The sequence below is a fragment of the Arvicanthis niloticus genome, chromosome 1 (assembly GCF_011762505.2).
Source record: "Arvicanthis niloticus isolate mArvNil1 chromosome 1, mArvNil1.pat.X, whole genome shotgun sequence".
NCBI lineage: Eukaryota > Metazoa > Chordata > Mammalia > Rodentia > Muridae > Arvicanthis > Arvicanthis niloticus.
Genome location: NC_047658.1, coordinates 74,571,184 through 74,597,182, shown reverse-complemented (window position 1 = coordinate 74,597,182; position 25,999 = coordinate 74,571,184). Strand labels below are relative to the sequence as shown.

The 25,999-nt window shown below is 47.1% G+C and overlaps 4 protein-coding genes across 5 annotated transcripts in view; 2 read left to right on the top strand and 2 right to left on the bottom strand.

The window, feature by feature from the left end:
- The first annotated feature begins 280 nt into the window (after nucleotides 1-280).
- Nucleotides 281-1,567, top strand: Taf10 (TATA-box binding protein associated factor 10). Its single transcript, XM_034501294.2, has 5 exons — nucleotides 281-553; nucleotides 652-806; nucleotides 974-1,038; nucleotides 1,128-1,242; nucleotides 1,405-1,567. Exons 1-5 carry the CDS (start codon nucleotides 322-324, stop codon nucleotides 1,492-1,494), a joined length of 657 nt encoding a protein of 218 aa, XP_034357185.1. The 5' UTR covers nucleotides 281-321; the 3' UTR covers nucleotides 1,495-1,567.
- Ilk (integrin linked kinase) lies at nucleotides 1,536-7,837 on the bottom strand. The gene is made up of 13 exons (XM_034501278.2): nucleotides 7,714-7,837; nucleotides 7,196-7,332; nucleotides 4,091-4,256; nucleotides 3,828-3,923; nucleotides 3,570-3,666; nucleotides 3,397-3,480; nucleotides 3,205-3,290; nucleotides 2,954-3,063; nucleotides 2,739-2,866; nucleotides 2,543-2,664; nucleotides 2,354-2,453; nucleotides 2,115-2,245; nucleotides 1,536-1,941 (listed from the first exon to the last, which is right to left on the bottom strand). The coding sequence occupies exons 2-13, from the start codon at nucleotides 7,282-7,284 to the stop codon at nucleotides 1,792-1,794; spliced, it is 1,359 nt and encodes a 452-aa protein (XP_034357169.1). The 5' UTR covers nucleotides 7,285-7,332; nucleotides 7,714-7,837; the 3' UTR covers nucleotides 1,536-1,791.
- Nucleotides 7,838-7,895: 58 nt separating this feature from the next.
- On the top strand, nucleotides 7,896-19,240 carry Rrp8 (ribosomal RNA processing 8). The gene is made up of 7 exons (XM_034501271.2): nucleotides 7,896-8,115; nucleotides 9,293-9,659; nucleotides 9,890-10,343; nucleotides 10,446-10,575; nucleotides 10,703-10,809; nucleotides 10,889-10,985; nucleotides 11,246-19,240. Exons 1-7 carry the CDS (start codon nucleotides 8,017-8,019, stop codon nucleotides 11,363-11,365), a joined length of 1,374 nt encoding a protein of 457 aa, XP_034357162.1. The 5' UTR covers nucleotides 7,896-8,016; the 3' UTR covers nucleotides 11,366-19,240.
- Nucleotides 19,241-19,378: 138 nt separating this feature from the next.
- The window catches only part of Dnhd1 (dynein heavy chain domain 1), a 69,044-nt gene continuing 62,423 nt past the window's right edge, over nucleotides 19,379-25,999 (bottom strand). Inside the window, exons 37-44 of one of the 2 annotated variants that reach the window (XM_076939884.1) lie at nucleotides 25,723-25,909; nucleotides 25,408-25,521; nucleotides 25,124-25,322; nucleotides 24,277-24,368; nucleotides 23,973-24,122; nucleotides 22,962-23,776; nucleotides 22,626-22,821; nucleotides 19,379-19,978 (exon numbers count right to left, since the gene is read on the bottom strand). In XM_076939884.1, coding sequence (XP_076795999.1) covers nucleotides 19,974-19,978; nucleotides 22,626-22,821; nucleotides 22,962-23,776; nucleotides 23,973-24,122; nucleotides 24,277-24,368; nucleotides 25,124-25,322; nucleotides 25,408-25,521; nucleotides 25,723-25,909 — 1,758 coding nt within the window. In that variant the 3' untranslated portion in view covers nucleotides 19,379-19,973. Of the gene's footprint in view, nucleotides 19,979-22,436; nucleotides 22,822-22,961; nucleotides 23,777-23,972; nucleotides 24,123-24,276; nucleotides 24,369-25,123; nucleotides 25,323-25,407; nucleotides 25,522-25,722; nucleotides 25,910-25,999 lie in introns of those variants that run through there. The other variant, XM_034490500.2, reaches the window with a different exon arrangement.

Genomic DNA, 25,999 nt, shown 5'->3' with positions numbered 1-25,999 from the left:
AGACCGTGAAAGGGTCTTTTAAGAATGAAGACTGTCGGGAGACTGGTAATGAAGTGTCTGATGGAGAGTCCCCAAGCCAGGTCTGTGAACCCAGATGAAGTGTGCAGTCCTGGATGCTCTGCGGCCCCAACCGGGCGGAGGTGGAGCCACATCTTACTCAGCTCGCCTCGGCCTTGCAGACTACACCTAATCCGCCAACAGCCAACCTAAGGTCGCCCGCGGCAGCCTAGAATGGTGGGCGGGAGCTGTAACGTCACGCAACGTGCGCCTGAGCGAGCGGAAGCGGAAGCGGCTCTGTTCGCCGCCTTTCCCACCGGCCCCATGAGCTGCAGCGGCTCCGGCGCGGACCCCGAGGCGGCGCCGGCCTGTGCCGCCTCGGTCGCGGGTCCGGCGCCCCCGGTGTCGGCTCCCGCTGCGCTGCCCACTAGCACGACCGCGGAGAGCAAAGCCAGCCCCGCGGGGACAGCAGGGGGCCCCGGGGCTGGAGTCGCCACTGCGGGCACGGGCCCCGTGGCAGCACGGGCAGGGGAGCCGGCAGAGCGGCGCGGGCCAGGTGAGCGCCGGGCCGGGGGAGGGAGGAGGGAATCCCGGACTAGGTGCCGCGGCAGCGGAACCCTGCGCCTCTCACCTGTGTTGTTGATTCTCCTTCAGCTTCGGTGGCAGCGGGCGGCGCGGCTCCCCCTGAGGGGGCAATGTCTAACGGGGTTTACGCCCTTCCGAGCGCGGCCAACGGAGAAGTGAAGCCCGTAGTGTCCAGCACACCTCTGGTGGACTTCTTGATGCAGTTGGAGGATTACACGCCTACGGTGGGCTTCCCACCTGAACAAGGCCACTTGCCTCGCTGTCAAGCCTTTCAACCACACCTTCGTGCTTTCAAGCTTTCAATGCTACGAAGCTAATCTCTCTTTCTCCTCCCCACCCAGCGCTTCCGTAGGCAGAGCTAATACTGACGGCTATTTGATTTATTTTTCAGATTCCGGATGCAGTGACTGGTTACTACCTGAACCGTGCTGGCTTTGAAGCTTCAGACCCACGCATGTGAGTAAACTCAAGAGCAGGTTAGACTGTTGAGTGCTGGATGGAGTTTGCTAAAATATTCTCATTACCACCACCCCCTTCCTCTCTAGAATTCGGCTCATCTCACTAGCTGCCCAGAAATTCATCTCAGATATTGCCAATGATGCCCTACAGCACTGCAAAATGAAGGGTACAGCCTCTGGCAGCTCCCGGAGCAAGAGCAAGGTGTGAGAGGCTCACCTTCCACAGCAGTACAGGCCTGACTTATCCTGAAAGCCCTTTGGGGAAGCAGCATCCTAGGGGAGGTATTGGGCCTACTCAGGTTCACCCACAAGGGACTGGGATCTGGACTTGTGCTCAGCTGGTGGTCTTCCTTCTTTCTCCCAGGATCGCAAGTACACCCTAACCATGGAGGACTTGACCCCTGCCCTCAGCGAGTATGGCATCAACGTGAAGAAGCCGCACTACTTCACCTGAGCCACCCAACCCAGATGTATTCCCTCTGTGCCCACACGAGCCTGTTTTCATAATAAACTTTATTGTGACAGGCGGGGCTGATCCCTCCCATGTTGGGAGACATCCTGTGGCAAGTGACAAAGCTCTGAGCCCAGCCCCTTTTGGGGCTACAGTGGTAGGGATGGGAGCAGAGAACAAGCCCCATAACTGGGGTAGTACCATGATTAGAGACAGGGGAGGCAACCAGAGGCCTTTGGGGAAGTGCACTCCTGAGCCATATTTTGACACTGCTGAAGTTTGGACCAGGACCTTCAAGTCCTACTTGTCCTGCATCTTCTCCAAGATAGGCACAATCATGTCAAACTTGGGTCGCTTTGCAGGGTCTTCATTCATGCAAATCTTCATGAGCTTACACACATGGGGGGAAATGCCTGGAGGGATGGTAGGCCGAAGGCCTTCCAGTGCCACCTGCAAATTATAAGGAACAAAGTGAGCTTCAGAATTTGAGTTTAACATGGGCAAAAGCCTTTGACCCTTGAGTGGTAAGATTACTATTTATCTGTGTAAACTGCAGGGAGAGCTTACCATAGTGACTATCAGCACCACCACCCCATACAGGTATCCACAGTTTTTGTGCTCACCTTCATTCCAATCTCCATATTAGAGAGGTCAGCAAAGGGCACCTCTCGTGTCACCAGTTCCCACAGAAGCACTGCAAAACTCCACATGTCAGCTGAGCGTCTGTTTGTGTCTTCCGGCTTCTTTTGCAGGGCTAGAAGGGATAAGGCTTACTACTCCAGCTGCCTAGCCTGTCTAGTCTGTGCCTCTTACTGTTACTGAGCTGGTTCTTCTCAATTTCCCAAATGATGCCTTTACCTACCTTCAGGGGCCACCCAGGCAGGCGCATACATGCGCCCAGGGCACTGGAAAGAAAACTTAACATCAGCCATGCTGATTCGGGCAGTCATGTCTTCATCGATCTGAGGAAGAAAATTTAAATTCAAAAAGGTGGGTCCTATTCTAGGCCAGCAAAAGGGCTTTGGGGACCGGAAGTGAACTGTGATCTCACCATTACACTGCGGCTATTGAGTGCATGCCGAGGTATGAGAGGCTCTAGTGTGTGAAGAAAAGCCATGCCTCTTGCCATGTCCAAAGCAAACTTCACAGCTTGGCTCTGGTCCACAACGAAATCTAATAGGAAGCAAGAATCATTAGAGTTTCCAGCCCCTATTCCAGTCCCTCCCCAACAAGACCAACATCCTTACTGGTGCCTTCATGTAGAACATTGTAGAGAGATCCATATGGCATCCAGTGTGTGATGAGGGTTGGGTGGGGAGCTGGGGGAGCCTGGCAAGCACCTAGCACTGGAAGCACGTTTGGATGTGAGAAAATCCTGGGAGAGGAAAAGAGTGGTGAGGCCCAACAGAGTTTCACTTTTCAGTACTATTTGGGGTTCCTTGGAAACATTGAGGTGACCCACCTGAGCCGGGGACATTCCTCATTGAAGTCCCTGCTTTTCCTTGTACTCCAGTCTCTAACCTTCAGCACCTTCACAACAATGTCATTGCCCTGCCAGCGGCCTTTCCATAGCTGAAGGACAGAGGTTGGAAAGCATTAGCTCAGGCTATACCATTTCTTTTCTACTAACTTGAAGAAAACCTTAATTAGGGATACAGAGTGGGCAGTTTGTGGGTGTTAGGAAGGGAGAAAATAAAAAGGGTGGAGAATCACCTCTCCAGAATGATTCTCGTTGAGCTTCGCCAAAAAGTTGAGCTGTTTGAAGTCAATACCGGAGTGTTTGTTCAGGGTCCCATTTCCTGAGAATACGAGCAGTTCAGGTACCCAACTTCACCTCAACATGACCCCAATAGCCCAGGAATCTTGTGTTACAGCCCCTCCCCCCCCCCCACAGTAGTGACTCACGGGGCCTTGTGCGAGTGGTCCCCTTCCAGAATGTGTCCTTGTATGGAATACGGTTAAGATTCTGGCCCATCTTCTCTGCCCGTTCTAGAGAAGAAGAATGCTCTTAGCCTTAACTGTGCTATGAAGGGAGGAAATGCAGGGTGGGACGAGATAAGCTAGGGTAGATAATGAACCTCGGAGAAGCTCTCTAAGGGGTGCCTTGGCTTTGTCCACAGGCATCTCTCCATACTTGTTACAGATGCTCACAAGAGCCCCGTTAGCCACCAGGTCCTGAAAAGAAAATTGTTCAGGGGGCCAGTCACAAACAAGCATGAATGCACAGATGCAGTACACAATTCTGTAAATGTCACACAGTAGGACTGATGGAATGGATTGATGGTTCCATGCTCAGTTTGCTTCCCACTCATAGGACTAGGGGTCTGAGTACTTACCTCTGCCACCTGGTCTTGGCCCCAGAAACACGCATAGTGAAGGGGCACATTGCCATGCTCATTCACTGCATTGATGTCAGCCTTGTATTGCAACAGCTGTGCCCCATGGCCAAGAAAAGAAAAAGGCAGTCAGTCAGTCCCTGTGAAATACTTGTGTCTAGGCACGAAGAAAGGAAGAATACCACACATTCTTCACATGACAGTGCCTGTTACTGGCTTCATAGTGTGTATGTGAGATGTGGTGTTGAAGGGTTTGCATGTACCTTCTGTACAATGTCCCGATGTCCATGACTAGCTGCCAGATGCAGGGGGGTATCATCCCCACGATTCATCACATTGATCCGTGCTCCCCGCATGATCAGCATTTCAACCACCGCAGAGCGGCCTTCTCGGCAGGCCCAGTGCAAGGGGGAGAAGCCATGATCATCCCTTTGAGAGAAGGGCATAGACACTAAGCTGGAGTTGGGAAGGACAAAATCTTTGACTCATTGTGGAAAAGAGATTCTATAGTCACTAGGAAGGCTTGACTCCTTAGGACTTAGCTCCTACTCATGTTGCCAATTCCTGAAGTTCAGTTCAGATTTTCCCTTGAGCTTCACACCCAGTCACCTAGATGTCCCAGCAACTGTAAGGTTTATCCCTTTAACCACAACTTCCCTGGCAGTTCTATTCCATTAGGTGATAGTACTCTTCCTGGGTCCTCTGGCTTCCCTACCTCTTTGTCTTCCTGTTTGACAGTGCTAGGAACCATACCCAGGACCTCATATACTTAGACACGTGCTATATTACTAGGCTTTATCGCCAGTCATACATCTTTAGTAACACCTATTATCCCTTGTTTGCGTTGCTTTTTATGCATCTCCTTACTGTAGAGTTACACTGGCTGGATTGTAAGAACCTGTTAATGTGAGCTGTCTTGCCTGTTGGACCTATATGCTTGAGGATGGGCTGAAAGCTGATGTTCTATGAAGGCTAATAGGGGAGAAAGCATACTGGAGAAGACAGGCTGTAACTTAGGAGAGGAAACAAGCTTACTTTTGGCTATGTTATTGAAACTAACATCTAAAAATGGAATGGAATTAAAATGTTTTGGAGGGGTACAATGACAAACATGCTTTTGATTACTGATGAGGCAGATAACCACACAAACCAGTTCCTACTTACCAACCCAAACTTCACAAAGAAAACTGTAAATGGAGCTTTTGAATAAAAACTATATCTGATTTGTATTTTCATCCCCTGAGGACATATATTTTATAAAGAGAAGTGTACAAACAAAACAACTGGATGGGCTGGGTCAAACTGACAGCCTGGAGCCATAAAAGGAAATTCCCTCCAGCCTTGGGATGCAGATCTGAGGGGCGGAACAGGGGCGGTCTGTGGTCTAAGCCTGCAGACTCCAGATGCTTTAGTGCTGTGGTCACTTCCTGTGAGGGGACTGGAGGAGGGGCCTTGAGCTGATCTTGGCTTGGTCACCCAGAATCCCCCAACAGCTGAAGGAGGTATGTAGCTTTAAATTACTGTTCCTCTAGTTTGCCCTCATCTGTTAAACTCAGCAAAAACTTTCCCAGGATGTGGGTATATCCCTTGCTATCATATCAGTCTCACCTCCCAGATTTCACATGTTCTGACAGAACAACTTGCAGAAGTCTGTGGCCTCAGAGTAAGCCCAAGCTTGAGGACAAATGTAAATGTTTTTCCCACTGTCATCTCAGGGCCTGGATTTCTATCTCAAGAAAGCCTTCAGGGAGTTAGCCACCTCCAGCACCCACACTCTGTCCCCTCAAGCCACCATAGCTTTCTGGTTTCCCTAATGATACCCTTCACCTTTTGACAGCAAGGAGTCTTCCAAGATGCCACTCCCACTGGACAACAGCCTAAACTTCTATTTTCTTACCAACAAAACAGGACAGCTTAGTGTTTGCCAGAGCACACAAGTTATATGAAAAAAATGAAACAAATAACTTCGAATATAACAAGAGAAATAACATACAGCCTAATGGAAGCTGGTAAAACCTGGCCTAGAATGACAGATGAACCTTTCCAACCTAGAAAAAAAAATACACTCTTATAGTCAGATACAGTAGCAACAAATGGAAATCCCAGCATTCAGGAGGCTGAGGCAGTAGGATGGAGAGCGAGAGGCCATTCTGAACTACATGACACCCTGTCTCCAAAAGCAAACCACAGCCACCCACCAGACTCTTCCAACACTGCATCTCTTGCTTTCATCTATCAGCCAACAGTTTAGAAAGTGTTCACTTTTCTCCCTGACAGAAGCCTGCCATCTCTAGGGTGTAGATTATGTCTGATTCAAAGACTCGAGCACTGACCACAAGTGGTGTTCCTTATTTGAAGGAACCCAGTGCAATGCAGTTTCCTGGTACTTTTCTGTAATAGCATTCAAAAAGATCAAATACATCTTAAATGAAAGTTAAATGAAGACTTTAAAAATGCCCATTCATGTTCTGTAACTTCTCAGTAGCCTGCAATTAATCATTCTTCTTTCATTATAGCATTCACTCTCTTATCTTAATCCATTTTTTATTTCTCCTTCAGATGGTTGTTCCCTGTCAGTCAGCCAGGCTTCTCAACCTCTGCCTTTATTTTCTACTCTTCTGAGGTACTATTTTCCACATTATAGAATCTTCAAATACCATTTAAATACTAATTTGTGGTATTTTGGTCTCCCAATCAGACCTCTCCAGAACTTCAAATCTGCATGATCAACAACCTGCCAAGTATTTTCAGGTCACTGTAGTGTCACCAAAACTGAAGTCAGTCCATAATGGAACATCTGCCAAGTATCCAAGTACCCAAACCTCCTAAACCCCAGGTCATCTTTGACAACCCCCTTCACTTCCCATACCAACTCAATTACTACATCCCTATGACTTTAGGGCTCTCACCCCTAACCCTGTCTCAATTCTTGTATCCAAAACATTACTTTAAGGCAATTGCATCCAGGGTGACGCCTGACAAATGGGTAGTCTCATCACTACACAGCTTCAGAACTTTAGACCTCTAATGTCCTTTCCCACTTCTCCCCAAAGCTCTAGGGCACAGAAACTCATCCTCCAACCACAAGTAATTCCAGGCAATTTCCTGACATTCTGGTCTGCCTTTGACATAAGTTCATAGAGGCTGCAAATTTCCCGATTGTGAAAGTCAGTTAAAAAGAAAACAAACAAACAAACAAAACCCTCAGACAGCTTCCTCTGTGTAGAGCCCCCTCCATCAACAGGCTTTGCTTACTACTACTCGTTACACTGGATAGCAAAGTCAGCTGCCCCCGCCCGAAGAGAGCACCCCAAGTAGCGGAGAGCGGAGTTTTAGGCGTCCTCTCACTCGCCAACGCTTCAGCTCACCCCTGATTGAGGTCGTTCTCTGTGTTGTCCAGCCACAAGCGCACAGCCACCGCGTTGCCCTCCCGGCACTGAGTGAAAATGTCGTCCATAGCAGCGTCCCGACACAGAGACCCCGGGACTGGGGAAGCCTCAGGGGACTGCGGGAGAACAGAGACAAGACAATGACTCTATCTCTGTTCCCTCAGGACAGAGGTGTCAGTGCAGGGATGGGGAGCGTCGCGAGAGGGACAGTGGTTGTCTGTGAAGGGATTCGGGCAGCGGACGACCCTGGGCTCGAGGAGCCGGATGGTCTGGAGGTGTAGGGTAGACTCTGCTAGTTTCCTGAGTTGGCGTATGCCGGCTCCGAGTCCCGGCTCTCGAGCACGGCTTGGGGGGAGGGGAGGGGTCCAAGCAGCAAACACCCGGGGGAGGGGACAGGGATCCTTGCCGGGCAGCCCCGGTTCAGAACTGCTGCAGAGATCGCAGAGACGGGTTTGCAAGACCAGCGTGGGGCAGGGCGCGGAGTTACCCGCACTCACCGGGACTCGGGCCGCAGGCGCCTTCTCGGGGGAACTCCCGTCCGGCCGCGCCCGCCGCCCGGCCCCGCCCCGGCCCGCCCCGGCCCTCTCCGGCCAGCGCGTCCGCGGTCCCTCCCTTCCGACCTCCTACTGCCTCTCTAGCTCTCCAGCGGCTACACTCGTTGGTGCTCCGCTCCGCGTCGGCCGCTCTAGCTACCACGAAGTTTCACTCAGTGGCTTCCGGCCGGGCTTGGGCTGACTCCAGCCGTAGGGTTCCTTGACGCGCGCTGCACGTGGGCTCCTCCGGCCCTGCGGGCCACCGGTATGTTCGAAGAGCCTGAATGGGTCGAGGCGGCCCCAGCCATCGTGGGCCTGGGGCCCGCTACAGCACAGGTTCGGCCGGCGACTGCCCCACCAGTCAAGGTGAGGGGCCCTGCACTGGGCTATTTTAAGGAGGCGAAACTGACCCTCCCGGAGCCGTGTTGGGTAGAGGGAGAGCCTAAAATGCTATCGTGGATCGGGGTGGTAAGGGAGTTAGTCATGATCTGAAGATCCGGATAGTCCAAATAGGAATGCGGGATTCGGAGTGTGGAGCGCAGAGCTTGAAAAGTTAAATAAGTTTTTTTGTACACTAAGGGTGGAAATCAGTGGAGTTGTTTTAGTGGAGTGGTTTCTCCAAGTTTTCTCTTGCCTGGCATCACTTTATATGCTTGGATCGATTCCAGGGCTTCAGCATGGTTGACAAGCATTTATTACTGAGCTGAATCCATAGCCTTGAAAAGGTTTTTAGTTGCAGTGTAGAAAGTATATTAAACAAAGGCAGGTGACAGGTAAGGTTATCAGAATCACTATTCAAAGGAGGTTCAAGGAACCCAGAACCTCTAAGGTAAGGGTCTGGCTGAGGACCAGCAGCGGGATGTGAACCCCAAATCTGCTTCCCATAAAACAGGCCTTTTCCTTTGAGCCTCATCAGATGTGAGGATTTCTGTATCCCCTTAGGGGGTTCCTGACCTTCAGTCAGCCCTGGATCTGTTCATTTCTGTAGTTCATTTCTGCTTGTCAGTGTGCAGTTTCTTCTTTAATAGGCTGTTCTCTCCACTGCAGTTAGGAACATCTTTAATGGACATGTTCGATGCTGTCTTTCCTGTTTCAAAACAAAAAACAAACAAACCTCTGCTGCTCCTAGAATGCTATTGGTGGGAGGCAAAGATGGGTACCATCTTGCTTTGGTCCTGTTGTTTGTTTGTGTGCTTAACACATTCCTCTAAGGAAATCAACGGACAATCCTTTACACATTTAGAGAAGTAGGATGGGAACATTTTCTGCCCTCCAGCTTCCCAGAGGTTGGGATTGCAGCCCGAAAGTTCTGGGCTTGGCCAACTTCACAACAAATGCATTAACTTTGGATGGAAAGAACCACCAGTAGCTGAAGTGCATCTCTCCTTTCTTAACCTCCAGGCCTCATCCATATTCTCATTCTCTCTCTCATCCATATTCTCTCTCTCTCTCTCATCCATATTCTCATTCTCTCTCTCTCTCTCTCTCTCTCTCTCTCTCTCTCTCTCTCTCTTCTCCCCCCCCCCCCCTTGGTTGCCTTCAGGGCCGCAAGCGCCGCCATCTCTTGGCCACATTACGGGCCCTGGAAGCAGCATCTCTCTCCCACCAATCCCCCAGCCTACCTGGCAGTGACTCTGAGGAGGAGGAAGAGGTAGGAAGGAAGAAGAGACACCTCCAAAGGCCCTCACTTGCCAGTGTCTCAAAGGAAGTAGTGAAGAAAAGAAAAGGGAAATGTCAAAAACAGGTGCCATCCATCAGTGACTCTGAGGGGAAAGAAGTAGGAGGAGAATGCCACAGACGAGCTCCTCCTCTTGGTGGGATCTCTGCTGGAGAAGAAAAAGGAAAGAGGAAATGCCAGGAATACTCCTCTTCACACCTAACCCAGCCCCTGGACAGTGTTGACCAAACAGGTACCAGTATATGTGAGTATGGGGGCGGGGGCCTGTGACCTTACTGCATAGACAAAGGTTTCCCTTTCTTTTGCAATACACACACACACACCATGGCCTGGATGGTAAGAGGCACTTTTATCCAGGCTGCAGACTTTGTCTTAAGGACAAGAGGGTAGCCAGGATGACTTGCTACGCCTTGGAATTTAGAGAACCAAGCCTTAAATGCCTTCTTGTCTCCTCCTCTGCAGTTGACAATTCGAGGATGAGTACTACTACAGTTGACGTACCCAAGCCAAGCCCTGAGTCTACATCACCTAACTCCTCACACACCCTGAGCCGCAAGCAGTGGCGGAACAGGCAGAAAAATAAGCGGAGACACAAGAACAAATTTCGACCACTTCAGACACCAGATCAGGTTCCTCCCAAGGCTTCCGTAGAGGAGACTGAGGTGCCTCCTGCTCCAAAGTCAGACAGTCAGGAGACTAGAGCTGGAGCCCTGCGAGCACGCATGACGCAGCGCCTGGATGGGGCCCGATTTCGCTACCTTAATGAGCAGTTGTACTCAGGGCCCAGCAGTGCTGCCCAACGCCTATTCCAGGAAGACCCTGAGGCTTTTCTCCTGTATCACCGTGGCTTTCAGAGACAAGTAAAGAAGTGGCCACTGCACCCAGTGGACCGTATTGCCAAAGATCTCCGCCAGAAGTAATGGGGGTGGGGGGTGCTATGGACTAGGAGAGGGGTGGTGTTGGTGATCAAGACTTTGACCAGACCAGTAAGTGACCCGACCCTCCCTTCCACTCCCAGGCCTGCATCCTTAGTGGTAGCTGACTTTGGCTGTGGAGATTGTCGCCTAGCTTCAAGTGTCCGGAACCCTGTGCACTGTTTTGATTTGGCTTCTCTGGACCCCAGGGTCACTGTATGTGACATGGCCCAGGTAAGCCACTCTGTATATAGCCTAACCGTTCTTCCTGGTCTTCCCATCTGATTATCCAGTTCAAGTATTTGGTGTTGAATTTCCTCTTCCACCACTCTGTGCTCCATTTAACATTCCTCCTCATCAGGTGCCCCTAGAGGATGAATCTGTGGATGTGGCCGTGTTTTGCCTTTCACTGATGGGAACTAACATCAGGGACTTCCTTGAGGAGGCAAATCGAGTGCTAAAACCAGGGTGAGTCCCTAGAACACAGATGATTTTGATGTGCATACACGTGTCTACACCTTTACACATGACTTCCTCCTTTTCCCAGGGGTCTTCTCAAAGTAGCTGAAGTCAGCAGCCGCTTTGAAGATATTCGGACCTTTTTGGGGGCTGTGACCAAACTCGGCTTTAAGGTTATCTACAAGGTGAGGGGGTCCCCAAGAAGTCTGCCCTTGTTCTTAACCTTTTTCGGAAAATGGTGTTCAGGAAGGAGGCTGTAAAACAGACTGGCATTTTGCTTTTTCAGGACAAAGCCCTGGGAGGAGCCAGGAGATGCTCTCTGAGCAGGAGATGCTCTCTGAGCTGGAGATGCTCTCTGAGCAGGAGATGCTCTCTGAGCCGGGGAAACACTGAGACATGAGGTTGGAGTGGAGATTTGTAACTCATTGCTATTCTCTGCTCCTAGGACCTGACCAACAGCCACTTCTTCTTGTTTGACTTTGAAAAAACTGGACCACCTCGAGTAGGACCCAAAGCCCAACTCTCAGGCCTTAAACTTCAGCCTTGTCTCTACAAGCGCAGGTGACCAGTGGACACCCACTGAAAGGGGAGAGCTCAGACTCTAATCTCAGAACTCTGAAGACTGTACCTACCCAGGCTATGAGCCAGAATCTGATACATCACACCCTCCTTCTGTACCAAGAACATGGGTAAAGCCTCCAGCTCAGCTCTACTCTAATGGAGCTTTCTTGGCTACAGAGAGCATGAAATTACTTGGGCAGGCCCAAGAATGAGGTGTTTATTGTGAGGGCATAGAGTGTTTGATAATTGTGGGCCACTTCAGGTATCGTGGAAACTAGTCAGCTGAGAACTGATAGATCTCTGGGTTTGGTTTGTCTTCATCTCTCAAAAGGCATGTGGGCTCTCTGCTGTCTTGTCTTCTGACCTGTATTGTCCACCTCTGCTCATCCATAGTTTCTGCTCCTTCAGCTTCAAGACTGCAGACTTGGGGCTGGGAGTTATTTAATTTCTTTGTTTCTTAGATCTGGGAATCATGTAATTTTTTTCTGTGTTTTTTTTTTTTTTTTTTTTTTTTTTTTTTTTGTTGTTGTTGTTGTTGTTGTTGTTGTTGTTGTTTTGAGACAGCATCTCACACTAGTCCAGGCTGACCTCAAACAAAACAAATGGCAGTCCTCCTACCTCAGCCTCTTGATTATTGGGATCACAGGCATGAGCCACCATATTCAGTTTAAGAAATCATTTACTTTCTGAATATTCCATTTCTCATTTGAAAAGTGTAAACTCCTTGTCTTACAGTGTGTTGTGTGGGTTCGCTGAGGAAAGCTAGAGCTGGGACTAGTGGGAGACGCTGAATAAACAAGCTGTGGCTGTTGTGTGCTGTTGATCTCACTGTTCTCTAACGAGCACCCTAAGCAGGCTTAGAGATTGACGAGTAAGTAATTCCGATGTGACCTAAGAAGATTGGGAGAGTTTGATATTTATTTAACAGGCTTATTTGCTATTTAGAGACTTAGTGCCTTTGACGCTTTCCTTGGAAGTGGGTAATAAAGAAACTGGATCTCTGTTCAGTAGCAAAACCTGATTAGGCTGCTCATTGGCAGAGTCAGGCCATGGAACATACCTTTCATGTCCTAGGGGAACTACAGGTTCTTAAAGTAGTGCTGAGGGAAGGTGAGCTAGGCTGCCATGCTGAGCTCATCCAGGAGGTATCTGCCTTGAATCCAGGTCTATAGGCTTGCTTATGAATTCCTAAGAATAAGACCTGGGAGTTCCCTCCAGGAGCAAATAGGTCTCAGGATTCCGAACCAGTTACATGTCTTTAGGCCTAAAGGAATAAAGGTTTTGAAAAATGCCAGAAGGCATGTTTGGAGGCTGGACTATGAGGCCAACCTTAGTCGACACCGTATGGTACCTTTGCATGTGTATTGCTGCTGAACATGCATTTTGCTACCAAAGTTTACTCATCTTCCCAAGTAGCTTAACAGAGTCATAAAACCCCTCCCCAAAAGCATCTATATTCCCAACATACTGTCTGCAAACTGTGTCTTAGCATACAAGTACTATGTTGTGGGTGGTTTGTACGTTTCACTACAGACTTCTCAAGCCGGATTTATTTTTCTATTTCCAGAGTTTGTTGCCTTTTTACGTGTGTGTGTGGGGGGGAAGGGGGGACGTGAGGGGTATAAAGGAGTCACAGTTAACTAAAATTGATATAATAGGAGTGTTGCAAAAGCCAGGTCTGGGCTTGGGTGCTGTGAGCTAGTGCTGGAAAGAGGATGCCAGCAGGAGAGTCTCAAGATAGACTTGCTGGGATGTAGAGGGTGTTTGAGAGAAAAAGAAGCTTCAGTAAATGAACGGGACATGCTGGTGTGGCCACTCTGAATGTTGAATTTGGGGTTTGAGGAGATAACTCAGTGGCTAAGAGTACTACTATGCAAGCGTGAAAACCTGAGTTCAGAGCCTTAGCACCCATATAAAAGTGCAGATCCAAAGCTGAGGAAGGTTGGAATAGTGACATACAGAAACAGAATACTGACTGGGTTTGTAGGCCAGCCAACTTTCCTGAACAGTGGTGAGTCCCAGATCCAGTAAGAACCTGTCTCCAAATAATAAGGTAGAATGATAGAGCAGGGAACTTGATATCCTCCTATGGCGTCTACACCTACACGTGCATATGCATACACAGCATACCCAGCTTAAAGGACTGGAGGCTAGTATGGCCAGTACAGGTTGAAGGTGGGAGAAGAGCATTAAGGGTTAATGGGAGGGGTTAACTGAAAGACAGTGGCTTTTAAACTTTAGGGAACTTCAATCATCTACAAGGGTCATTAAAATGCTGCATTCCAAACCTTCCTGCATTTTCTGGTTCTCTAGATCTGAGTAGGATCCTAGGAATTTTTTCTGATGGCTTTGGGTTTTCTCCTTGAAAGAGGAAACAAAACTTTATTCATTGAAAGTAAAAGTAAGTGGGGAGAGGATTGGGATTTTTAAGGAGAGGAAAATGAAGATTACTTTGAGATTAGAAGAGAGTGAATGATGGCTGTGTGTGGTGGGGCACACTTCTAATCCCAGCACTGGAGGTAGAGGCAGGTAGAGCTCTGTGAGTCTGAGGCCAGCCTGGACTATATAGTTCCAGGCCAGCCAAGGAGTGTATAGTTAGACCCTGAACTGAGGAAATACCATAGAAGTGTTAATAATGCATGAGAGAGTGGAGCATAGTTCAGTGTTGCGTCAGAAACTTGTTATTTCCCCTTACTACTGGTCTATTAGAACCTAGCCCCTGTTTGTAGGAAAGGGGAGAGTGTCAGGTTTCTGATCACAGTGCTAAGGTCTACTGGGACCATTTGGGAAGCACGGGACATTCACATATTACTTTGATTCCTACCGCTGAAGAATGATGAGCCTAGAGTCCTACTCCTGCCCTGGAAAAATACAGGGCAAGGAAAAGATCACTGGCTGTTTGGATGGTGTGGCACTGGCTTATGTTTCCAAAATGTGGGACAACAGCACCTGAGTGTCTTCTGTGTGTCTTGTGCTAAGTATAGGGTAGGCTTGGGTCCTGTCCTGTGGGGCCATTTTAAAGAGACTTCATAGCAAGCAGCAAGGAGTAAACCATTTGGGCTGATGGAGCAGTTTCAGGAGACCACCCAGAATAGTGTAGTATCCATCAGAGACTAACGGGGTTTCCCTTTCGAATGTCCACCAGGCCTGTTTGGTCACAAAATTATCAAACCAGACTTATATTTCCTTGTCTCTTCTTGTTAGCACTTGTGCATTCTTTTTTTTTTTTTTTTTTTTTTTTTTTTTGTTTTTTTGTTTTTTTGTTTTTTTTTGTTTGTTTGTTTGTTTTCGAGACAGGGTTTCTCTATGTAGCTCTGGCTGTCCTGGAACTCACTCTGTAGACCAGGCTGGCCTCGAACTCAAAAATCCGCCTGCCTCTGCCTCCCAAGTGCTGGGATTAAAGGCGTGTGCCACCACTGCCCGGCTGAATTAGACATTCTTATTGAGATTATTTGTGCCTTGAGCTGATCACAGAACTGTACTTAACTAAGAACATCACAGTGGGCCTGAACAGATGGTTCTGTGATTGGGAGCAATGGCTGCTCTTACAAAGGACCCAGGTTCAATTCCCAGCACCCACAGGGTGGCTCATAACCATCTAGTCCTTGGGGTACCCATGCCCTCTTTGGCTTCTGGATTCGCAGACATACATGCAGGCAAAACTCATAAAACAAAGTAAAAATACATATATCCTTACAGGCTTGCTGCAACCTTTCTCGACAGCAGAGAAAGAATAACCCTACTCCTTGAGAGCTGTAGGAGACAAGAGTGAAGTTGGGTATGGGTATCAATCCTGATCTGGTGCATGTTCATTATCCCTTCAGAGCTCTCCGAGCAGAGTGTTCTTGCTTCTGCAATTATTCATGTACTCCTGATTTTGTTCCTGTAACACAGTCCTAAGAGAGAACACAGTTCCAAAAGAAACAGTGTGATCTTGGCAGAGGCAGCTCAGCTTCAAGCATTCACCAGTTACTTCATTACACAAAGCCCTCTGCAGCTTTTCACAGAGTAGCAATTAGAGCCTTTCATTTCCAGGTCCTTCTCCTTCCCAGGTGAGTTCTCTAACTAGCCACCTGGTTCTAGGACTTTTGGCTACCACAGTGATTGCTATGGGTTTCTAATTGTCTTTGCTTCCCAAGGAATTCATTTTCCTTACTGCCAAGTGATCTTTATGAAATGTAAGTCAGATTATGTCACCTCTTTGCATAAAATCTTTCAGTGGATTCTCATTGCTTGAGAACAAAAGACAGACTCCTTCCCAGGCCCTGTGTGATCTTACCCACTGATTGTTCTGCTGGCCAACTGCAGCTTACCTCACTCTTCTCAATACTCCGGCCTGAGCTTGCTATTCATTCATAGTGCACTCCAAGCTCTCTACTTCTAAACATGCCTCTCCATTGTTGTACAGTATTTGTTCCTGGGGTAGAAATTCTCCCAGTGCCCTCTTTCTGAACTTACAGCTAAACTGTATTTTTCAGCCCTGAGCATTAGGCAGGCCATGTAACTAATAGATTGTCTGGGTGACAATCATACCAGACAAAGAAAGTGAGAGGTAGATCAGCCTCTGGACAGGTTTTGAAGCCCGAAGGACAGGTTTTGAAGGTGATGAAGTCATGAACAAGAAGTTTGGCTATTTTAGGAGAAAATTGGACACTGAAACAGAATTAAAACATTAAAACCCTTCTAATGAATGTGAGCAAGTTATAGCAGTTAGCATTGCCCACCCTGGATATGTCTTACCGCCTTAGCACAAACCCTGTTTCCTTTAAGGGTGCTTCAGCATCTTAGCAGATGCCACTCTATGCGTTCTAATCGTCCTACTCTAAAGATTTCATTTTAAATTACATGTCTGGGGCCTGTTACACCTGTGAGTGCAGTGGCTGGAGTTGGAGTTAGAGGCAGTTGTGAGCTGGCTGATAAGGGTGTGGAAAACTGAACGTGGACCCTCTGCAAGACAAGTATACTCATGCTTAACTCAGAGCTCTTTCCAACCCGTGATCCTACTTTTAAATGAAGAATGCTCACAATCAGAAAAAGAAACATTTTATCAATTATGACTGAAAGAAGATCCTACTGTTTTAAACATTTTATTTTTTTCCTAATATAACAAGGGACCTGAAGGTTGGTGACTTGGCTTTTGGTTCAGGAGCTCAAGAGTGTTAGGAGTAAGAGCTTTGTGATTTTGTGATTCTCCCGGTGTCTTGATTCTCTGAGTCACAAGATGCAGGCTTAACTAAGAGGACACTTTGCTTATTAGGTTTCTTGGAAGTCCCTCCAATTGCTGCAGCATTTTCTTTCTTTTTGGTTTCACTTCAAGGATCTGTTCTCTTGTTAGTACTCTGGTACAAACATGTTATGTTTTCCATGATGACTGGATCCAATCTAGAAAATTACCCCTTTAAATACATTTTCCGTTACTTCTCACATTTCAGTAACTTTTTTTTTTTTTTTTTAAGATTTATTTGTATTTATATGAGTACACTGTAGCTGTCTTCAGACACACCAGAAGAGGGTATCGGATACCATTACAGATGGTTGTGAGCCACCATGTGGTTGCTGGGAATTGAACTCAGGACCTCTGGGAGAGCAGTTAGTAGTACTCTTAACTGCTGAGCCATCTCTCTCTAGCACATCAGTAACTTATCAGTAGCATCAAAACTTTTCAGTTCAGTGATCAGGGAATATGATCATTCTTTACCTCTTCTGTTTGTTTGGGGATTGGAATGGAGAAAGGTATATTGGAGAAAATTAAACTTACCCAATTATTGCATCATTGATATATTCGACCAAGACAAACATTTGAATGTTGGCTCTTGTGGGTAATGTTGAAGTCCTGGAGCTTCCCGTGGTGACATGTGCATTAGCTGACTTTGGTTGATTCCTATGATATATAAGCCAACTGCCCCTCAAATTCATAGCTCTTAAGCCTGATGGTATATGCTGGTTAGTTTTTGTCAGATAGACAGAAACTAAAGTCACCTGGGAGAACATCTCAGCTGAGAAAACGCCTCCATCACATGGGCCTGTAGGCATGTCTGTGGGGGCATTGCCACTCATAGGCAACGGGCCTGGGCTGTGTAATAAAGATAATTGAATAAAACAGGGAAAGCAAACTGGATAAGCCGCATTACAGCCTCTACTTCAGTTCCTGCCTCATGCTCCTACCCTGGCTTTCCTTAATGATGGACTCTAACCTGTATGATGTAATATGCCCTTTCCTCCCCTAGTTAGAGTATATTTTGTCAGTGTTTTACCAGAGCAACAGGCAGCAAACTAGAACACAGTGTATCTACTGCCACCTAGTGCTAAAGTGCTTCTTACCTAGCAAGAAGCCTTCCCAGAAAAGGTCCCAACATATCCTCAGGGCTGGTTATATTTCAAGGAACCCATGGGAAAACCATGCACATTTATCCTGCCAAAAAGTGGAATGAAGGCTAGGCAGCAGTGACACTTCTTTCCTTGTGCTGTTGAGAAGTGCCAGTCCGTATGGTTCTGAACCAGCTCCCTATATTCTTCTCATATTTCATTTATGTGTGTCCCTAGCCTCATAAATATCTTTGGCACACTACATGGTGGTTTGGGTATGTGTTATAGTAGAGAATTAACAGTGTTCTTCACACTCATTTTCTTTCTCGGAAGTCAACTGTACTATATACCCTATATCCCCATAGAGTTGTGTGTCAACAGATAATATAGACAACTGGTTAATAATGAAACTGCTGCTTCTGGTCTTGGATATAACAAACAGTTCCCTTGTGTTATTTCCACATTGCCCAACTTGATGCATTTAAGCAGAGGTGCCTAAATCTTGAGCATCACCAAAACTAGAGTCACCTGGATTAGGCTTCACTGCAGTGAGATGTACATTGCTGTTTTTTGAGGCACTAGAGTCCTTTTAATTGAAGGAAACAATGCACCAATAAAGAAAAATACACAAAACAATATTTAACTCTGAAAACCACCCAGACTAAGCAGCAGAACTCTGTTAACACCTAAGGCTCCCCACCCCACCCTCACTTCTCAAACCCAAGCAACTTTTTTCCCTTGATCCATAAAATTCTCACTACCTTGACTCTGTTGTTTCCTTGGTCTTCTACATAATCTTACCACTTAAGCTTCCATATCTAAATAGTCTTTCCATGTGTCTAGTTTTGTGCACCCACGCCATACCGTAATTCATCCATATTACTAAGTGCAGCTCTTCATTTTTATTACTGTGAATAAACCACAGTTTATTGATTTTTTTTAAAACTATTAGTATACATATATATCAGCTGGAGTAGCTAGGTCATCTTACAAGAAATAAAACCCCAAAATATTAATGATTTAAGCCAATGTGGTAATTGTAAGAATTTTACAGTTTTATTTCTTTTATTTGGAGGGAGTGGTGTTATATGTATGCCATGGTATATGTGTGTGGAAGTCAGGGAACATATGTGGGAATCGGTTAATCTTTGGTTTCAAGGGATTCCACCCATGTTGTCAGTCTTGGAGTCAGGTACCTTTATCTACCAAGCCATCTTACCTCCAATGTGATTTTTCCCCCTATCAATATAGATTGAGAGGGACTCTGATCACACTCAGGAACCCAACTAGTGGAAACACTATCTCAACATATTCTCTTACAGTCACTGAAACAAGGGAGCAAAAGCATCCCATTGCCAAAATAGAAAGGAATCCTTTGTGCTTTTATGTGTGTAATTGACCAAAACAATTAGTGTTAGATACAGCTTCATAGGTGGTAAAAAACAAACAAAACCCAAAATGCCTCCAACCATACCCTAAAGGAAGAAAAACAGCATTTGTGCACTGTCTAGTAACTATCCCAATTTTTTTCTGATTTGTCATTCCTACAAATAGTGACATTGTTGAAAAATTATTTTAATGTGTCTTTGTACGTATTCTTACCAGGAACATACATAACCAAGAGTTTAATTTGTTTAAACACATAAAAATGTAATCTTGCGCCGGGTAGTGGTGACGCACACCTTTAATCCCAGCACTTGGGAGGCAGAGGCAGGCGGATTTCTGAGTTCGAGGCCAGCCTGGTCTACAGAGTGAGTTCCAGGACAGCCAGGGCTACACAGAGAAACCCTGTCTCGAAAAACCAAAAAAAAAAGTAATCTTGAATTTGTAGGTAATGCTATTTCTAAATTTTATTATGAGACAGGGTTTCTTGTAGCTTTGAATTCACTATGTAGCTGAGAATGACTTTGAATTTCTGATCCTTTTATCTCTACCTCCCAAGTGATGGGATTACAGGTATGTGCCACCACACTCAGTTTTATGAGTGCTTGAGATCAAACCAAAAGCTTTGTGCATGTAGGCAAAAACTACCAACTAAAATAAGTCACATTTCTAGCTCTAAATATAAATTTTCACACACACATACACAGAGGCTTGCATATGTTGAAGGGTTGAAGGTCTGGTCCCAAGCAGTTGGTGTTATTTTGAGAAATGGTAGGAACTTTAAAATGTAGGGTATAACTGAAGGAAGCAGTCTCTAGTGATACAGCCTTGAAAAACACATCTTGTCTCCAGCTGTTTCCTCTGCCGTCTCTGCTTCCTGACCATCGTGACCATGCTTCAGTTCATGCTCACTGCCTTGATGTTCAGCCTATTCACAGGTGCACAACAATGGAATCATCAGTCATGAACTGAGACTCCTGCAACCATGGGCCAAGACAGCACCTTCCTTACCTTGTTTCTTTCAGATATTTGTCACACTGACAGAAAGTATAACTATAAATTTATCCTGGAGAAGTGAGGTGGTTGTGATTAAACCTGACTTTGTGATTCTTTGGGATTGGTTTGAGAAAAGTATAAACTGGAGAGGTCATCAGGATGTTGTTAGAAATGCTTCATGGGCAATTCTGGTGATAATTCAGAAAGCCAGAATGCTGATAGGAATGTAGACAATAAAGATGAGAATAAGGTCTCTCTTGGGGAACTGGACTACAGACCATTTTTAATCCCAGCAAAAACTTTATATTTAAGTAGTATCCAGAGTCTTTGCATGAGGCCAAACTTAAAGGTTCAGACATACATACAGCAGGGGGCATTTCAAGGCAGCCTGGCATGGTTATTGCTAGCTGCTTTTAGTCAAATTTATAGCAAGAATTGTTACCAAAAGCAAAGTATTGGTATTTGAAATTCAGTTTGAGCAGAAAAAAAAGTTAAAGTTAAAAGCAAGAGATATGTCTGTGGTTGAAGAGAAAGGAGTAGACTCTGTGATTGTGTTTGTCTACCATTGCCAGCCAGCACTTGGTAGGTAGAGGCAAGATGATTAAAAATTCAAGGTCAGTTCAACTCTATAGCACGTTCAAGTTCAGACTGACTATACGAAATCCTGTATCAAAGACAGGGCCTGAGGCAGCAACTAGTGGTCAAGAACAATTGTTGCTTTTGCAGACGACCTGGATGTGGTTCCCAGAATCCATGTGGTGCTCACAATTTTCCATAACACTAGTTCCAGAGGATCTAATACCCTCTCTGACCTTCACATGACAAGGTGTACACATAGTGCACATAAATACAGGCAAAACAGTCATGCACATAAATCTTTAAAACAAACCCCAAGACAAAACAGCCAAAACAACAGAAAAGTATCTGAAGGCATCTCAGAAATTGGCTGCTACCCATGGTAGGCACAAGGGCATAAAGGCTTTAGATTCATTCAAAAGACTGTATTAAGTGCTGTTCACATAGGGCCACCTAGGAAAGTGTTTCCCAGTGTTCAGCCATCCAGGTATTATTCAGAAGCTATTGAAGAGGAGCTAGCTACAGCCTGAGCTGGCAATGGACATGGGCATTGCCCATGTGATGCTGGAGTTTCAAAGGTAGAATTTAAGGGTTGTGTGATTGATTATAGGCTTTCCCTCTACTTCAAAGCAAAGTCTGGAAGGCCAGTGAACAGCAGAGCCAGAATCCCCACAGGAAGTCTGACATTGTGTGAAGTTGTGAGTGAGTGGAGCTGCAGAAGAGACTCAGAGAAGCCATGGACATAGAGCATCCTCCAAGAAAAGCCTCAGACAGTGAGTGGAGTGAGCCCTAGAGAGAAGTCCATGGACTACAGGACTTTTGTCCTGCTGGGTTTTACTCTTGCTCTGGTCTACTCTTTGGTGTCTATCTATCCCATCCTCTTGGAATGGGACTGTCATATTTTGGAATATTTCCTGAGTTTTATAGCTAAGAGTTCAGGTCTTCTGCATACATGGAATGTGGACTTTTGAGCAATGCATTTGAGCTGGATATGGTGGTTTGTTCCTCTAGTTTTAGCATTTGGAGAGTTGAGGCAGGTGTTTGAGGCTGGCTTGGAACATAGCAAGACCTTATCTCAAAAAATAGAGGGTGGGGGAGATACTCTTTCCATTATGACCTTTGAGGTCCAGTTGTGGACTGGTGAAGTTTGGATATGATCTATCCCACAAATGGATGTAGAAGGCTTGGAGCCCTCATGGTGCCACTATTAGAGACTAACAATAAAGGTGCTAATCTCAACAATGCATGAATGGGCTATTAAAAGGCGTGGCTTAGTCACTTGGAGGAGCGTGCCCTTAAAGGGTATAACCTGTTCCTGGAACTTCAGGAACTAGGTTTCCAAGGAAAACGGGAGTTTGGTGCTAAAAGAACACTTCATGTGGAGGAGTACATGTTCAGCTGGTTATCATCGAATGAATGAGGGGCTGTGAATCTCATTTGGCCTTTGTTTTGGGCATATGACTCAGAAAATGTGGAAAGGAAGAACTGGGGCATTCCAAAAAATGCTAAATGCCTTAAGCAACTTTCAACTGTAGTGTTCTCCATTCAAAAACACCCACTGGATATTTAGTGCAAGTGCTGAGACCACAGTAGAGAGCTGAGCAATGACCCAAAATTCTGTGTTAGCTATTGCAGGTTTGCCTGTCCTTTTGTAAATATGAAACAGCAGGCCCCTGTACCTAAAGTATCCCCACAGCCTTTGACCCACTTGTACATCCCCCTTCTTCCTCTGTCAATAGTGTCCTTTCCCATCATTGGACCACATTTCATGCTCGGTGCATATACGCCTTCTTCCAAATGCCAGAGGTCATTCCTGACATCACTAACAAGCTTTATTTTCGCCAGGGCTCAGGTTAAAGTTGGGCTGCACACATGGACTCTCCGCTGAATACACGTGTCAGGGCTGAGCCTTGTGGGTAGTGGCAGGTGCATCAGGATGTTCTTGCTATGCAGCTTGGTAGTGCCAAGAGGCCCAGTCATGTATACAGGACAAGAGTACATACCCAGGCCAGCTGAAACTGGTGCGTCTTTGACATCCCGGGCTTTTGTGCTGACACTGACAGGAGGCAGAGGGCAGGGTTGGCTGGAAAAACTGTCCTGCAGGGCTCCATCTGTCTGGTCCCATTCCGCATGCTGGAGTTGTAACCCAATCAGCAGCAGTCCCATCTTAGGAACTTTGGGATTTGGGCCATTCTCCACCTGGGGGTAGGGGGTGGGGTGGTACCAGAAAACAGTTAGGCAAAACTAGAAAGATGAATTAGTCGGGGATGAACAGGATGGGATGTAATCAAATACTTTAAGGATACAAATGGGGGACAGAAAGGATGACTTCAGAATACCCAAATATGCAAAGGGTGGTTGCTCAACTCCTGACGTTTAGGTGGGAGACTGCTAGAGCTAGAGCCTTGGCGACCAGGAAGGTTGGGACTGTGCACTCCTGAGTACTCCAGGACAGCCTCCCAACGCAGTGCCAGCAACAGGCGACGGGGGTGACGAAAAGCTGACAGGTGAAATATGCGCTGTGGTTCGTTGGCATTTTCGCTCATGCCACTGTCCAGGTAGCGAATCAACAGGTGCCCACGGCGGGACAGTTGTCGCAGCCATAGCCAGGGAAGCTGTGGACCAGCAGTCGAATGAGGTCTCCAAGGCTGAGGTAGGCGTCCAGCCCAAAGAGCCTGGGCCACCTTAGCACAGCGGCTGGAAGTGCACGGGGTCTTGCCCTTCAGCTGCTGCAATAGGCAGTCAAAGTCACGCAGGAGCGTGCCCACCAGGTGCTTCAGTTCCAGCACCTCTGTCTCTAAGAAGCCCTCCAGAGGTCGCCGGGAATTGGGTCCTAACACTGCCCAAGGGGTTGCACACTGGCCTGAGCGAAAACGACTGTTGGTTAGCAAAGCCTGAAGTGCCACCAGCCTCTTCTTGGCTTGCACCAGGCGTTGCTGAAATCGCCTTTCTTTGCGCTGGGCAGTTCCTCCACAAACTGTAGGAACCCACGTGGATGAACACTTTTGCAGCGCATTCAGGAGAGCACGACTTTGGCGTCTCAACAGCCAGGCCTGGGGCCCTTCGTTTAGTCCACAGGTACGAGGTTCAGGTGGTGTGGGCAGTAGCTGTATCTGGGCCTTGCAGTCTGTCCTGGCATCCAGCTCCCCTAGCTCTTAGAATTGGAGGTGAGGGAATGAGGAACAAAATAGATTATCCCACCAGACCCGAGAAAGTAGGCCTTCCTCTGACCCTGCAACTATCAACATTGCCCGCTCGTTTTTTATTGGTGCAGATAGCCATCCTCCTGTGGGGACAGCAGTGCAATGCACTAGTCCCCACCCCAGCATAGACATTTGTCTGAAGCTTACCTGGGCTGGGCATCAGAGTAGCCAGGAGATATTGAGGAGTGTGTGGCTGGACCCAGTTCATGTTCCTGGGACTCAGGCAGGTTCCTGTCAGGCTAGCCAGGGCCTCTCTGTCCTCCAGGTCCCCCAAAGAACCTCCGTAGAGAACTGAAGCTGCAGATGAAGTCAGAGGCCCTGAGCTTCAGTCCTTCCAGTTTCTACCACCCCTCAAAACAAAGCTGTGTGCCTATCCATCACATGTGTCCAGCTTAAAGACTTCCACCCCACCCTCTTCCAGGTCTTCTGGGGTACAGGAGGAGAGCCTCACCAGCCAGCTCCAGCAAGGCAGCACTAGGGTTCTTGAGAGTGGCCCATAGCTGCTCTTGGATCTGAAGAACCCTGGTCAAGGTCACTTGACTCCTGGGCAGGGGTAGAGAGTTCAGTTTTAATAACAATAGACTGAGGACTCTCACAGCTTTTCTTCAGTGCAAACCTCTCTCCTGATCTCTAGACTTATGAGGGCTCACTGGACATTACTGCTTTGCTCCCCCAAACAGCATGCTTTCTGTTGCAATTTTTTACTTCCCCTATAAGAACTGTTCTACCTTAGTAAGACGGATCATCAGCTGCCCAGTTGTCTACGAAGAAGTCTAGGAGTCATCCTTATTCTTCTCCTTATACTTACTCCTGACCTCTACTCCGACTCTCACCCTAGTCTCCACCCATCTCATGGTCTCTTCCTTAGAGCCTCCTTAAAAACTGCTCTTTTCTCTCGGCCCACGCCCTCTGTCTGTTTTTCACATCACAGCTTGAGTAATGCTTTCAACAGACAGGATCAAGTTTTCCTTTTGTATTTAAAACTCCCTCAGTGGCTTCTGCAGAATAATGGCAGGCCTCTTGCCATGGTCCTAAAAGCCCCTCGTGATAAACTTCACCTTTCTCTAGTCCATCCTTCGCATGTGCACATAGCCACACTAATAATAGTCATTTCCTCTGCTCAAAAAGCCCCGTTTCTACCCAATTTGCTTCATCTTTTAAGGCTCAGTTCAAAGTGAGATTGCAGATAAAGTCTTTGGAGAAGACTTCCTTGCCTTCACTCTTCAGAGGTTCCAAAGATAAAGTGGAGTATACCCAGTGTTTGCTGGATGACCGAATGGGACTGGTGGATCACTCACCAGCACCCCCTGTGTGCTTGCAGCTTTAACCCATACAGCTGTCGGTGTACTAGGAGACCATGCAGGAAGAACAAAGGCAGTGTCTGGGTGAGGGGCTGTGTGCACAGGCTTTGCTGGGAATCCAAACTGTCAATCAAGATACGGCCCAGTTCTAAGGACTGATTCCAGAAAACAGGCATGGAGTGCTGGGTCAGCACCCCTGTGGAGGAAGCAGAGTGCTGAGTCAGCTAAGTGTAGTCACTCTCCCTCTTGGACTTGATAACTTGTAAGGGGATGCTTCTCACCTGGCAAGGAAGTACTAGCCTCAGTAGTCGCAATCAGCCAAAGACGGAAATCTCTATGGACAGTGGCCACACTCCTGCTTTCTGGTTCAGCTAGCAATTCAGAGTCTGAGACCACTAAAGTTAGATAAGGGGCCGAAATAAATCCTCTGGTAATGAATGGATTGACCCACAAGTTCAGGAGTCATTCAAGACTGGAGCAACAGGAATCAGTCACAAGGCCAAAGGAATAGGCTTTGAACTTGGAGATCAGCCATGAAAGCCTTAGGACCAAGTGTAGGGTATCCCAAGCCATCCCAAGGCAGTAAGTACACTTACCCTTGGCTCCATCCAGCAATCCCTGCAAGGGCTGTAACAGCTCTCTTGGCCAAAAGGGCATCAAATGACAGTTATCTAGCACTAGCCAGTGCCCCTGGAGCATAGCCTGGCATAGAGTGTTGACTACAGTTGATACAGGATCCCAGTCTTCCGAGCCCAGTGCTATCACATGCAGACGCTTCTGTGGCTAGGAACCAATAGAAAGATGACAGAGTGACTCAAGGTGATCTTAAGGTAATTTGTTAGACTCAGTGATGCCACAATAATCCTAAAGTAC